Source organism: Nestor notabilis, unplaced genomic scaffold (genome assembly GCF_000696875.1).
Source record: "Nestor notabilis isolate BGI_N333 unplaced genomic scaffold, ASM69687v1 scaffold1422, whole genome shotgun sequence".
Taxonomy (NCBI): domain Eukaryota; kingdom Metazoa; phylum Chordata; class Aves; order Psittaciformes; family Psittacidae; genus Nestor; species Nestor notabilis.
Genome location: NW_009916748.1, coordinates 19,432 through 32,409, shown reverse-complemented (window position 1 = coordinate 32,409; position 12,978 = coordinate 19,432). Strand labels below are relative to the sequence as shown.

Genomic DNA, 12,978 nt, shown 5'->3' with positions numbered 1-12,978 from the left:
TAGTATGACATCACAGTCTACATATGTACCTGTGAAGAGCTTGCTCACTCTGTAAGCAGCAAAGTGATTTAAGGAAAAAGAAGGATGCTGTGACATGCTGAGAAAAAGCTTGCAGCTCAGTAAGGTACTATCAGACACATTACTTGGGTATCATAAACTTCCTCATCATCACATCTGGAATTGAAACAGCCATCATTGGTTTAAAGCTGCAATCTGCTATAGCTTGAGTTAGAGGGTTAAGACTCCCAAATTAATGCTGTAGCAGACTCACTGTCTCCTCAGCAGGAGAAAAAAGGACCTTAATATGTTCAGCACTGCAATAACACAAACTCAGTCCAAATCTCTGAATATTCTGTCAGTGCACTGCAGCTCAAACCTATTGTCCTGGGTTCAGCTACAGCAGTCATTTTTTCTCCTTCTCAGTAGCTGGTGCAGTGCTGTGTTTTTGAATTTCAGTCTGGGAACAACGCTGGTAACACCGATGGTTTTAGTTGTTGCTCAGTAATGTTTACTCTGACCAAGGACTTTCTCAGTCTCATGCTCTGCCAGGGAGGAGGGGAAGCCAGGAGGAAGCAGAGACAGGACACCTGACCCAAACTGGCCAAAGGGGTATTCCACACCACAGCACGTCATGCCCAGTATAGGAACTGGAGGGAGTTACCCGAAAGGCCCAGATCACTGCTCGGGTCGGGCTGGGTATCGGTCAGCAGGTGCTGAGCAATTGTATCCTCTCCCCTTGTTATTTCCCTTATCATTATTATCATTATTGGTAGCAGCAGTGGTTTGTATTATACCTTAGTTACTGGAGAGCTGTTACCTCAACCCGTGGGAGTTACATTCCTCCGATTCTCCTCCCCATCTGTCCGGGAGTGGGGGGAGAAAGAAGGTGGGGGGGGCGGGGAAGTGAGCGAGCAGCTGCGTGGTTCTGAGTTGCCAGCTGGGCTTAAACCATGACACCTATAGCTAGTTACTCTAGCCCTAACCCAGTTAAACAAATAACATCTAATCGGTGCCAACCAAAATTCTTCATATCAATGACAATTTCTTAGTGTTTATTTTTAGCAGTCTAGAAAAGGAACCTTAACTGCAGTGGGTGTCTAGTTTACAAAGGATATTTCAACAGACATACTCAGAAGCCTCCCAAGTCCAGACAAACTCTTCAGAGCCGTATAAAAGGCAGACCGGTGATAGAGTCAAAGAAGACAAAGAGCAGAAGTTACCTCAGATTTGCATGTAATTTCCTTTGTGTTTCGGCCAGGCATCAACTTCATAGCTGAAGAGAGGCTTTCACTCCAGGAGTTGTGCTTGCTCTGTGACAGGCCTGGCCCTGCTTTATTCTGGAGAAGCTTCTTTTCAGATGCTGTGGGCCAGAACAGACAAAAAAAAAGCTTGTAAGACTTGAAGTTGAGCCTGTGGGAAGATAGAGGATTTGTCTCCCCATTACACAAGACACAAGAAAATGGCAGTGCCTCACTCCAGCTGGATTGTCCTTCTATTTGTAAGAGAAACATTGAATTAACAGGTACTTCTCAAATCTTTAAAAACCTCACAGAGGTCTGCCATAGATCAGTTTCATTACACAGACATGAACTTTGAATCACTGCAGCACTACACACATTGGGACACCCTTCTTCACCCGAATAACCTCCCTTTTAAATTCTCCTATGGGATACAATTGACGAGCCCTACAACATCACCCATCATCATCTGTGGTTACAGAAGGGCTAGAGCATGACACAGAAAGCAATCACATTCCTGGATGACAGTCACTGAGAATCTGCTTTATCTAGCAGGTGATGTGCAGAGGAGGGATATAACCAAAGCATCAATGACTTTCCATTAAGCGCTGTTTCCCGCAATGTCTTTGCTTAGTACAATGAGTGTTCCATAAAAGAACAGATACCTATCAAGTGTTGCCAAGCTTTTGTCATAATTTCTTCCCATAAAGGAGTGATTTCTGTTAACTTCATGTCCCTTTCTCTATCATTTCCTTTTACAGAAAGATCCATCTTGTAAGCGTCCTCCAGAGCCTGCCGCCTCTGAGAAATGAGCTGCTTCCATATGATTTCTACTGTTCTCAGAATCTCCTGATGCACTAAGAAACAAAAGAAAATACAAATGAAAAATCATTTTTTGTCTAACAAGTCAAGCAGCAGATAAAGGAAAAACATCTCATTTGGAACAGCACTGGTCCATAGTAACTGCTAGAGTCAGAGGAGTTGCTCAATTTTGTCTACTGCCTCTATAGGTTCTAAGCCAGACTACTTAGTTTATACAGAAAATAGCAGGACACTTCTTTTACTATATTTCAACTGCCTGAAAGAAACAAGTAGGAGTGACCATGATTCTAGCTTGTTTTTGCCTTCAAAAACCATCTCATCAGAATTTTGATGATCTTTCATACACAGAATGCTAAAGCACATAAAGGACATTCCTTTACATTGGACAGTCCTTTATGTTGCCAAATATCGTTAGAGATGGTGGGTGGAGGGTAACTGAGTCATGGAATAATTTGACACAGCAACAGGATGCTCTATAAAGAAACGCTGATCTGTTTTGCTGTATTTCCCTGCAAAACAGACTCATTTGATTGCAGTACATCCAAATGAATATTAATATAAAAAAAAGAGCACCACTCTGCTGTGCATTTCAGCTCACAGCTCCCACACTGAATCCAGCCCCCAAATTTTCCATCTTTTCTCTTAAAAGAGCAAAATGTTTCTTCCTGTGTACAACAGACAGTCAGAAGCTTTTTATAGGCCTTGAGAAAAAAAATAGAGCTACAAATAGTATGTATCTGGGCACTGACACTGGCCACAAAATGGGAAAGAGATCTCCAGACTGATAGCCATTACTCCTGAGCATGTGGGGGGTGAATTTTTAATAAAAAGGCATGATGCAAGCGCAAGTCATTTTTAGCACAACTTTCCTTTCTTTATGCTGTCTTTGCAGTGCCTATACTCTGAAGAGGCAATTAAGTAGCACTTCCACAAGCTGCTCTGATAACCGTTTAGGCCAGGCACTTTCCTTCTCAGTAAGCCAAAAGCAACATGAGCTATAAATTACCATCATCTGGAGTAGGCAGGTTGCCCTTTTCCTCTTCACTGGGTGTAAGGAAAATTTTGTGATACGAAGCGAGCTTTGGTTTTGCATCCAACCCAAAACCTTCTAAACAGCTGTCATAAAAAAGGGGGAAAAAAAAAAAGGAGGGCATATGAGTTATTTCTGCACATCCACTCCTACTCAATTCATGTAGTAAATCAACATTCCCAGGCTCAAGGATTTACAGGAGGTAAAACCATTGCCAGTCTGGTTTTCAAAGCTGAGGAGCAGTCACCAAGATCCTGTGGATCACTATGTAGTATATGCCTTATCCCTACTCTTCTTAGTGCACTTCTATCTACCATTCATCTCAATTAGCTGGAACACAGGGGCTGTACTAATGTAGCCAGATTGCATCCAGACTTCTTACATATCCCCTGAGCATCGTGTATGCTGTCACTTTGCTCAGAATTCCTTCACTGGAGGTATCTCCCCTTCTGTGGAAAACACTGCCTGAACTGCTTGCTTAGTCTAACTTCTTTGCACTAGTGATTGTTCATTCAGTTTACATAGCACTCAGAACAAACAAGCTGCAAACTTTAGCACCATGACATTAGTATCACTTAGATTATAGTTGAGAACATCACCATTGCCATAAAAAGTTAACGCTGCTTTGGGAGTGGGATATATGTCAGGTAATTTACCAGTCAGTAGGTAAAAGAAACCAGGAATTTCAGCACAGAATACTTACAATAAATACAAAAGGCTCAGTTAAGAGAACCTGGACTAGGTCAAAGAAGTGCTGTCAATAACATATATTATATAGAAGCATTATTAACATACTAATAGTTAAGTACTTTCAGTAACTTAACTTACTAATACTAAGTTCTTTCAGTTGTAAAAAGGCACTACTACATGGGAGAGTTAGACTTCTTGGGTATGCAAAGCTGCCATTTCAATTTCTGATTTTCTTTTAAATACCAGAATTCTGATTGGCTGGATTTGCTATGTTCCGATTTTGGATAACACCAACAGTTCTGTAATATACTAAACAAAAAAAGAAAATGTTTTCTGCTTCTGCTACATATGAGCAACCCTTACCCCATCTCAACAGTTTTGGCCTGGAAATTATTATCTGACTGGAATAAAAACAGTCAAGAAAAGACCACAGGAAGTGCAGCTTATTTCTGTTGTGGTATTGTGTTAATGCATTCAATTCAGACTGTCTAAGCAGCACAGAAGGTTTTAATGAAACAGCAAACATCATTATAGTGAATAAAGCATTACCTAATATTGTCTTCCCCACCCCTCCCCCAAACACAGTTTCCAAAATTATTCCCCAGCTTGCACTAGCAAGGGTACCTCTGATACATCACCTGTAAGAATAGCAAACAGAGCAGGTCTGGATGTTCTAGCCCTAGCCAATGGCAAAACACAACTTCAGTATGACCAGGACTTTGCAGCTCAGACTCAAGTAACAATAACAGATTCACAGGATTCATACACAGTTTTATAGACATTTTTAATGTACCCACACAGGAATAGCTGCTGGATCAGAAAAATCATCTCCCTAAATTAGCTCCTGCAGATGTCTCAGAGACTGGCCACCTGCATGCTTGAGGAGTGATTCTAGCCCACATCCCAGGAAGATTTCCAGATTCTCATTTTAACGACAGGCTTGTGAACCAGCTCCACTGAAATCAGTTCAACCTTGTTAACTGCAGTTACTCCTCCGAAATGAGTAAGCTGCTGGAAATGCTCGATGAGTAAAACAGATAAAACACAGATGTTTTGGTTAATAAAGAGTAGCAATTAAACCTACGTGCAAATTTAAGGGTTCTACTTAGACAAACATGCAAGCTTATCTGGGTGTCCCTGAAATGAGATGCCCTTTTCAAAATGAAAAAAAAAAAATAAAAAATGGCATTGCTACGTTATTACCATCCAATATCCCTTGCTTATTACACCCACAAACACATGTACTAGTCTGTCTCTGAGTGAGAGAGGTGATAGGAAACTTTCTGCTCACTAGTATATTTCAAGGAAAAAATAACCTTCTGATTGAAGAACAGTTTATCCTTCCACTTTCTCGCTGAAAGCCATTCCATTGCCTCCAGAATAATGACCACATTAGCAAACTTCCTATCCTCCAAAATAAATAATAAAAAATTGTGCCAAAGGATTTCTGTTGTTGTTTTTCATTTTTAAGCATATGAAGAAAACAGCTATCTTTCCCCAAGTGGCTTTACTCTGCCACTTTAACAGACATCAAATCAGAGTGGAAGGTTTGTCATATTTAAAGCAAACTGGTGCTTTAAACCCCCAGAGCACTGAACCCAATGGGTCAAATGCTTGCTAGGATGTGATACATGTACCATATCCAGAGTTCTTAGTCTAGCTAAATCAACCTCAGCCTCAGCTTCTAGTGATTCCTCAAAATGCATATTGCCCAAGTTTTGTGAAAGTTCCCTCTCTGCACACACTTCCATAGATAACAGCACAGAGATATAAACAAATGTTATACTGAGATGAACATTTGTACCTGCCCGAATTCAGTTGGCAAAGGCAGTACATTAGGCAGATGACAAAATTATTATTTGAGTTGTAAGTTGCAAGAATAAGGTCCCACTGCTCCTGCAGGACATTGAGAGTGTTCAGGACATTAAACTGTTCAGGCAGAGACTGTTGTGGTCTGGATAGGCAGTATAGGATGGCTCTGTTTAGACAGCTGTACAGGGCACTGAGGAGAACTTCCTTTTGAGAAATGGAGCTTCCTAAGACCTGTGAAAACAAAACAGCAGAGTACTTGGCTTGCTCAAAGAACTCTCTCCCCAAGGATCCTCTCCTCTCACTTCATTTAAGCTGTTGCAAACTTATTTCAGCAAAATTCTTCCTAACTTCCTGTTAGATACAAATTCATTTTTCCTGTATTTCTGCTGAAGTCCCCAGAATTGTGGAAGAGATTTATTCCTGTTCAGCGACATGTACATAGCAAACAGACAGCAGCACAAAAAAAGCTAACTATCTCTTCTATATGCTGCACCATCTAGCTCTGTTTGTCCTTTAGAGCCATTATGTGCTCATGTAAGAAAACAGGAATAAGCACAATTACCAGATGGATTACAGCCATCTTTTTGAGAACTGTGGTATCACAATGTCAGTGTGAAAGAGCACATTACAATATGCTGATAGCAGTTGCAAAAAAAATTCATGTAACTCACCCCTGCAATCTGTTTGGCAGTGAAGATCAGGATTTGCTTGGGGTCAGCAGCAAACATTCTGCTGTTCAGTTTCTCAACCAGCTTCTGAGCAAAGTAAGCAATATTCATCATGGAGACAGGCATAGTTGATTCTGAAGTGCCATGAGGATCACTGCTCCCTGGAGAGGACACAAGATGACTGATTATTCCAAAACAAGCTGAAACGCAAAAATCCCCACAATGTGATAAGTGAGATTACCAGAGCTGAGAAGGAACAGCCTGAGGCCATAATGTCTCAGACATGGGACATGTCTAAGAAAACTCCAGGTCTAACAGAAATACTTCACTCAGAGTAGAAATGATAGCTCCATCCTGAGCGCAAAACCAGTCTCACTAAAATACTATCATGAAGGACTGGTCCAACTAATCACTCAGAAAGGAGAGCAGAAACCACTAAGTTATCAGGGTTGTTACCAGAAGCACTCAAGAATAAAGCTGGGTTTCTTTCTAAGTATTCCCTTTTTAATGTTCAGAATCTGTTCTCTGAAAGAGAAAAAGGGAAGAAAAATGGTAAAACCACAGTAATTTATGCAAACTGGCATAAAGCAGGAGTGAATGGACAGTCCAGCTTGCTGAGTTGAACTGTGCTTCCAGCTACTGTTTCCAAACCTTTTGAGCAATTACAACTACATGCTAAATACCAGCTAGCTAATGACCTGATTCTCACCGCTCACCTCTTGGTCTTGTTTTCACCTCGCCTTGGGTGGTAACATTGAAGACATCCATAGCAGACAGCAAAACTGCTGTCTGAAAATGTCTCTTCTGCTCACCGGTGGCATCCTCTGGAGAAGCCTACACAGTGACCGTATACATGTTAGTACTGCAGGAAAACAGCCAGGAAATCAGACTCAAATTCACTTTGATTTCATTGGATCTTTGGCAGATTATGCCTGTCAAAAACCAGATTCAGAAGTTTTGCTCAAGGAAACAAGCAGAAATTCCGAGAGATACTCAGTACTATCTGAGATAATTCAAAATGCCCAATATTTCTCTTAAACACCTAGGCACTGGGAAGGTGAAGGAAAAAACAAGAAGAGCAAAGACAACTACTCCGCCTCACTTACACACTTTAGCCCTCACTATGAACATATGAAACAGCTGCTACAAGATGAGAAGTTATCTATGACAGCTAATCCACCGTAACACATAAATGCAGTGATTTGGTGTGCTCCTCTGTGCAAGGCAACATAGCACCTCTCATGCAGTGTTTAGCAAGAGTGCATGTGCGGACAGTTACTGGGCAGCAGGTGAGATGACAGAACCTTACACCCTAGCTGGGAAAACAGGAAGAAATGCTACACAGGTCTACATTCTCTAGCTGACAGCCAGCACTGTTGCCCTCTGCACACTGAACACAAAGTTTTGCACAGAACCAGAACCCAGGTTCACAGGTGGTTCCCAAGAGATCTTGCCCTCAGGGAACTTCCAGCTCCATTTAGCAGGTTCAGGATTCAGACAGTCAAACGAGTCACACTCTATTTTAAACTGTACCAATACTTGGAATGTTATTGCATAAACCTTTTGGGCACTGCTGCTCCACAAAATTATTTAACTCATGACAGTTGCAGTCAAGCTTATGTTCATCACCATTTGTATTACTAAGCTATGTCTGCATCAGAACTCACATCTGGAACACCTGGACTATTGACAATTTGGAGCTGAAGCCTAAATTTTTCATTTTCCTTTTCTTCAGGCTATTCTAACTCTTTCCGGTGCTTTAACTGATTGAAAGTCCATGATCCAGACTCAGCTGCTACAGCTTGTATTAATCTGTACTAAAAGTGAAGACAGTTGGTTTTGGTTTATTTGAGCAATGAACAGAAATTGTCTCAGAAAACACAGGAATGTTCTATGTGAAATTTTCTGTTCTCAACAAATCCAAGGGTGATCTAATGACAAGCAGATATTACTAAGGAAAAGGAAAATTTCTTCACACTATACTTCAATATTAAATATTGCCTGAAAAATGCCTTTGTTGTTGTCTAGGGGCAGCATTTTCTTAGTTCACATGAATATAGAGCAGGCAGAAAAGGCCTTTCTTCATTGTTGAAAAGGTAGGAATTCCATTCCACTAAGCTGGCTGTCCAGATCTGCCAGGATGTTATGTATGCTCTCCAAGAGCTGTGATCCCAGCCTTTTCCTAGACTGTTGAAAATGCTGGACGAATACACCTCTTCGTCACTGTTAGCACTTTTTTCACTAGTACACTAGCAGGGTACCTCCTGTCCTTCCACCCCCAGTGTAAGGTAGAGCAGCAAAGCCTGATGACTACAAGAGAGACCTCAAGAAGCAGATCAAGTGGATGCCCTTGTCTGTCTGCTGGGATGTTGACAAAACTGTCCATCAGAAGGACTCGCACAAAATCCCACACTTGTTTCTTGGCAGGGTGCGGTAGAAGTGGAAGAGAGGATGGATCAAGACAGCCTTTCCCTTCAGCAACGGCTGGACCATCAGGAGTCAAAAGGCCTTCAGCGCCTCCCTGTGGAAGCAGACAGGAATGCATTTTAATTCATCTCTGAATTGATTTTTCCTCCTAGCAACCCATCTGTGATCTGAAGAGCTCATGTTGGCTTAGATGCACATACCTTGGGTGGTCCAGAATGGAAAGCAACCATAGCCAAAGCTTTCAAGAAGTCAGGACAGTGCCAAACGGGATCCTGAGTATAAATGCGATAGGTGAAGCACAGAAACTGGATAACGTTCCCTGGATAGGCAATCTCCCAGGAGGCTTCTGCATCTGCAACAGGCTGAACAGAGACATACGTCCATCTGGTCAAGGCGGCATTCCTCTCACTCATATAAGCTCATATCTGCTCCTCTCTAGATATTCATAAACAACTAAGCAAACATGACATGGACAAAGAAGTCAGGCAAGGCACAAGCAGCCAACTCCCAGATTGAAGATACACTCAATTGTAGATTGAAGATACATCCTACCACAGAGCTGGCATATTCTTATCATCTGGAATGAAAAAAATGGGTAATGCTGTGTGTAAGATCCATCTTTGTGCTCAGCAGCTCTTAAACATGAGCCCATCACACCTGCTATGTAACATAACCAGACCAATAGCTATGCTGATCCTCTGAAGCACCTGCTCTCTGTTATGCTCAGTAGTGCCCTGTGAGGGCAGAGAAAGGCAGGAGAAGACTGCCACTGACATGTGACATTCTCAGCCAGTTTATTCTGTCCTTCACGCTGCACTGTCCTTGCAATAAAATGCTTACCTTGTCCACAGTGACTCTAACCATTTCCAGCAGTAAAGCAGCTGCCTCTGCACACAACCCGATTTCAAGGACAATCTCCATAAGGTGGTGCTGTAAGATCCACTGCAACATAGACTCAAGATCCTTCTACAACAGAAGGAAAGGTATTTCATGAGATGTGAATTGCATGTAATACATCAAGAAAAATGCCTGCTGTCCACATCAGGAAAACACCAAAACATTTTCATCTTCAGCAGCTCCTCCTTTAGCTATTAAGTATGTTTTCCCAGGATAGCACTAATGGATTGTCTTCTGAAGCACATCTTTGGCACTGCTGGGACAAAACTGTCTTATGGCTTCTCAGGACAATGGAGGGAATTACCAAGTCTACTCATTCTGAGACTTTAATGAGTCTTAAACAATATAAGAGCAGTCACGGAAGCTAATCTAAAATAACTTCTAAAGTACAGTAAATAGCATTTAAGATCTACATGAACAAGTTTGTTCTGAACACAAATTTCTTTAAATCGAAGTTAACTTACTTAAAGTGTGAATGACTAATTTTAACTACCACAAAAATCAAGTAGGGTCAACTTGCTTGAGAATCCTCTCACAGAAAAGGCCGCAAAATGCCAAAGTAATGAAGCAATAACAACTTCATGCTTGTCTGCTATTTTTTTCATACCTTAGCCACTTCAGGTGGTTCAGATGGTGGAGTTGCCAGAAAGAGCCCTGCCACGAGCAAGTAGATCTCAGGGATGTGGACATGATCAGTCAGACATCTTTGCAACACAGAAAACCCAAAAATCAAGAAGGAGCCATTGTCAGGCACTGGAGGAGGAGTTTTTAAATTATCTTTAAAAGAAAAGAAAAAGAAAACATTCTGAGGAACTGTGTAAAAATGAACACCATATCAGAGGAAGGATTACTAACCCAACTTCTTATCCTCATTTGTATGTGTCCCATGTCACGTAGTACTCTGCTAAGCTGCAACAGCAACAGTTTAAAAAACTTCCTCAGACTAGCAGATAACATTTTTTCCCACTATCACTTTTGTTACAAGAGATTTTCCTGAGTCCTTCCTTTCTCTTCCCCTACTCTGAACCACAGGTCTAGTTAACAAAAAGCAAGCTGAACAAATCTTAAAGAAACAGAAGGTTTCAGGGCACAAGTTGACATCTGAACACTTCACAAGCTTACCAACTAGCCCGATTTTATACAAGACAAAAAGGGCCATCTCCCTGCAACTGCTAATCAGAAATGCCAACTGTCGTGCAAAGGAGAAGCAATGCTCTCCACTCTTCAGCATAGAAAAGCTGAAGCACTAGGACAAACTTGCCCTAGAAAGTAGTAAAAGTTCTTGGTCTATTGAGATTGTAGGAACTCTCCTATCATTTCAGCAATCTGCTATCACCGAGATGGTTCAAGGGATTGTTTTGGGAACATTAAACCAACACATACCCATTAGAACAGTCACTCCTGCAGAGCTGTTTTCCAGCCAGCGCCCCGCTACTATCCCCTCCTTGAATTTGTTCAGCAGCAAACGATTGTGGAGGAAACACAGAAGTAGCTTGATTCCTAGCACAACTGTGCTAGAGTGCAGGTAGCTCTGTGTGAACAGCAGAAACCAGTCTGGTCCCAGCGCCAAAAATGTCTCTTCTTGTTGCCTACAAAAAACAGGGAAATAAAACACATGAAATGAGACATGGTGGAAGACAGAAAGGAGATTTTAAAAATTACGTCTAAGTGATCTAGAAACTCAAGTTTCTCTAGGGAAAAAAAAAAACCAAAAACAACTGATTAAGGGCATGCCAAAACACAGAATTATAAAATTTAATACACAATTCAAGGCACTTAATTCCTACTAAATCCAACCTTATATTACTGTCAGACAATAAAGTTCATTAACATAATGCTCCTTCTGATAGTGTGTATCAAGAACTGAAGTAAACTGTATCACAGACTATAAATTTCAACCTATGAAATTTAAAATTCTCAGACTATATTTTTCAACCTATGAAATTTAAAATTCCAGTTTAAATTTTGTAGTCCAACATATTTTAATGAATGAAAATGCACAGTATCAGCACCCAGCACTAAGACCTCCGTCTTCCAGTTATACAAGGTAGAACTATAGTAACTGCATGCTCATGGTTACAATAGTGGGGTGCAAGTAATCCCACATTAGCTTCAATTGATTTTCAAAGACAGCTGGGATTTCTTCAACCCTTGCAGTGCAGAAGAAACAGCAATATATGAGTTCCTCCTTTGAGACATTTTCTGCAAAAATTAAACTTTTTTCAAAATGGGTATCAGATGTGTGACTTTATCATCACACATCTGTGTGAATGCCAGATAAATCACTGACAAAAAATAACTCTGAATCCAGTCTGCTTTTGCTTACTATTTTGCTGAGACTCAAATAGGATCAGTGTGTCCTCATCAAGCACCAGCAAGGAAGAAATCTAGAAGACAGAGACATTTACCTATACCTTCCTAAATTGTTCCTACTTACTCAGAGGACAGATGAAGTTTGTCTGAACGAATTACATCTAACAGCATCTTCAGTAACTGGTTTCGAAGCCAGATTGTCCTTCCAGATGTTTGGCTTAAGACTACAAATATCAGAAAGTAATAAAGAGTAATGAAGAGACAAAACACATGTTCCATTGCTTTGATGAACAACCTTGTTTACACTAGATTAGCCCAGTGGAAGTATTTATACCAGTCTTTCGTAGAGTAAAAAGATGCAGACATCAGATTTTAGATATAAGAATTCCTGCTAACATCAGAAATGACCACTGCTTACATTGTCAAAGTCCCCTCTTCAGATTTAATTGAAACTCATCCAGACTACATGTTGAATAATAATCCACAGGTAGCAATTTCAGTTTAACTAGAGAGGGAAACGTAAATAGGCAATCTGATTTGCATTGCCTAGTTGTGATGTCTATATATATAACTACAGTAAACAGTCCCTCCTTAATATAATATATTGTTTAGAGGTACAGTAACCAATATGGTCTCAAGCAAAATATCCCAATGAAGGAGTCAGCTGCCTGGAAGTTCCCACACACAAAGTTGACATAAATACACAGATGCTTTAAAAGGTGCAGAGTTCCAGATTATTATGTGCTACAACTGTAAATGTAGCAAAGTGTTCACAGAAAATCCAGGATACCAAGTGAAATTTTATTCCTTTTAACAGCCCAGTACGTTAGTTTTGAGACAATTTTAATTTAATGGCCTTCATCCCTCTGTATATCTGTGAAATTCAACATTATGTTGGTTCTGGACAATGCAGCCAAAGTTCTGTTGGCTTATTAGCAGAGAGAGGACAAAAGGGGAACTCCCTTAGCAGGAGGAGGATCTTGAAGTAGGTCAGGTCTTCCTGGAGAGATATGTATACACACAATGACTGTCACTTCACTGTTCTTCACATGAGGCCTTTGTAGCAATATAAGTTTTCCCT

The 12,978-nt window shown here is 40.8% G+C and overlaps 1 protein-coding gene across 1 annotated transcript in view; it reads right to left on the bottom strand.

Moving 5' to 3' along the window:
- Positions 1-12,978, bottom strand: part of WDFY4 (WDFY family member 4) — a gene marked incomplete at its 5' end in the record, with an annotated part of 101,992 nt that overhangs the window by 73,409 nt on the left and 15,605 nt on the right. Inside the window, 11 exons of the mRNA XM_010024707.1 lie at positions 1,221-1,360; positions 1,904-2,095; positions 3,067-3,176; positions 5,585-5,823; positions 6,264-6,421; positions 6,977-7,094; positions 8,888-9,049; positions 9,528-9,653; positions 10,192-10,361; positions 10,968-11,173; positions 12,022-12,121. Coding sequence (XP_010023009.1) covers positions 1,221-1,360; positions 1,904-2,095; positions 3,067-3,176; positions 5,585-5,823; positions 6,264-6,421; positions 6,977-7,094; positions 8,888-9,049; positions 9,528-9,653; positions 10,192-10,361; positions 10,968-11,173; positions 12,022-12,121 — 1,721 coding nt within the window. The remainder of the gene's footprint in view (positions 1-1,220; positions 1,361-1,903; positions 2,096-3,066; positions 3,177-5,584; positions 5,824-6,263; positions 6,422-6,976; positions 7,095-8,887; positions 9,050-9,527; positions 9,654-10,191; positions 10,362-10,967; positions 11,174-12,021; positions 12,122-12,978) is intronic.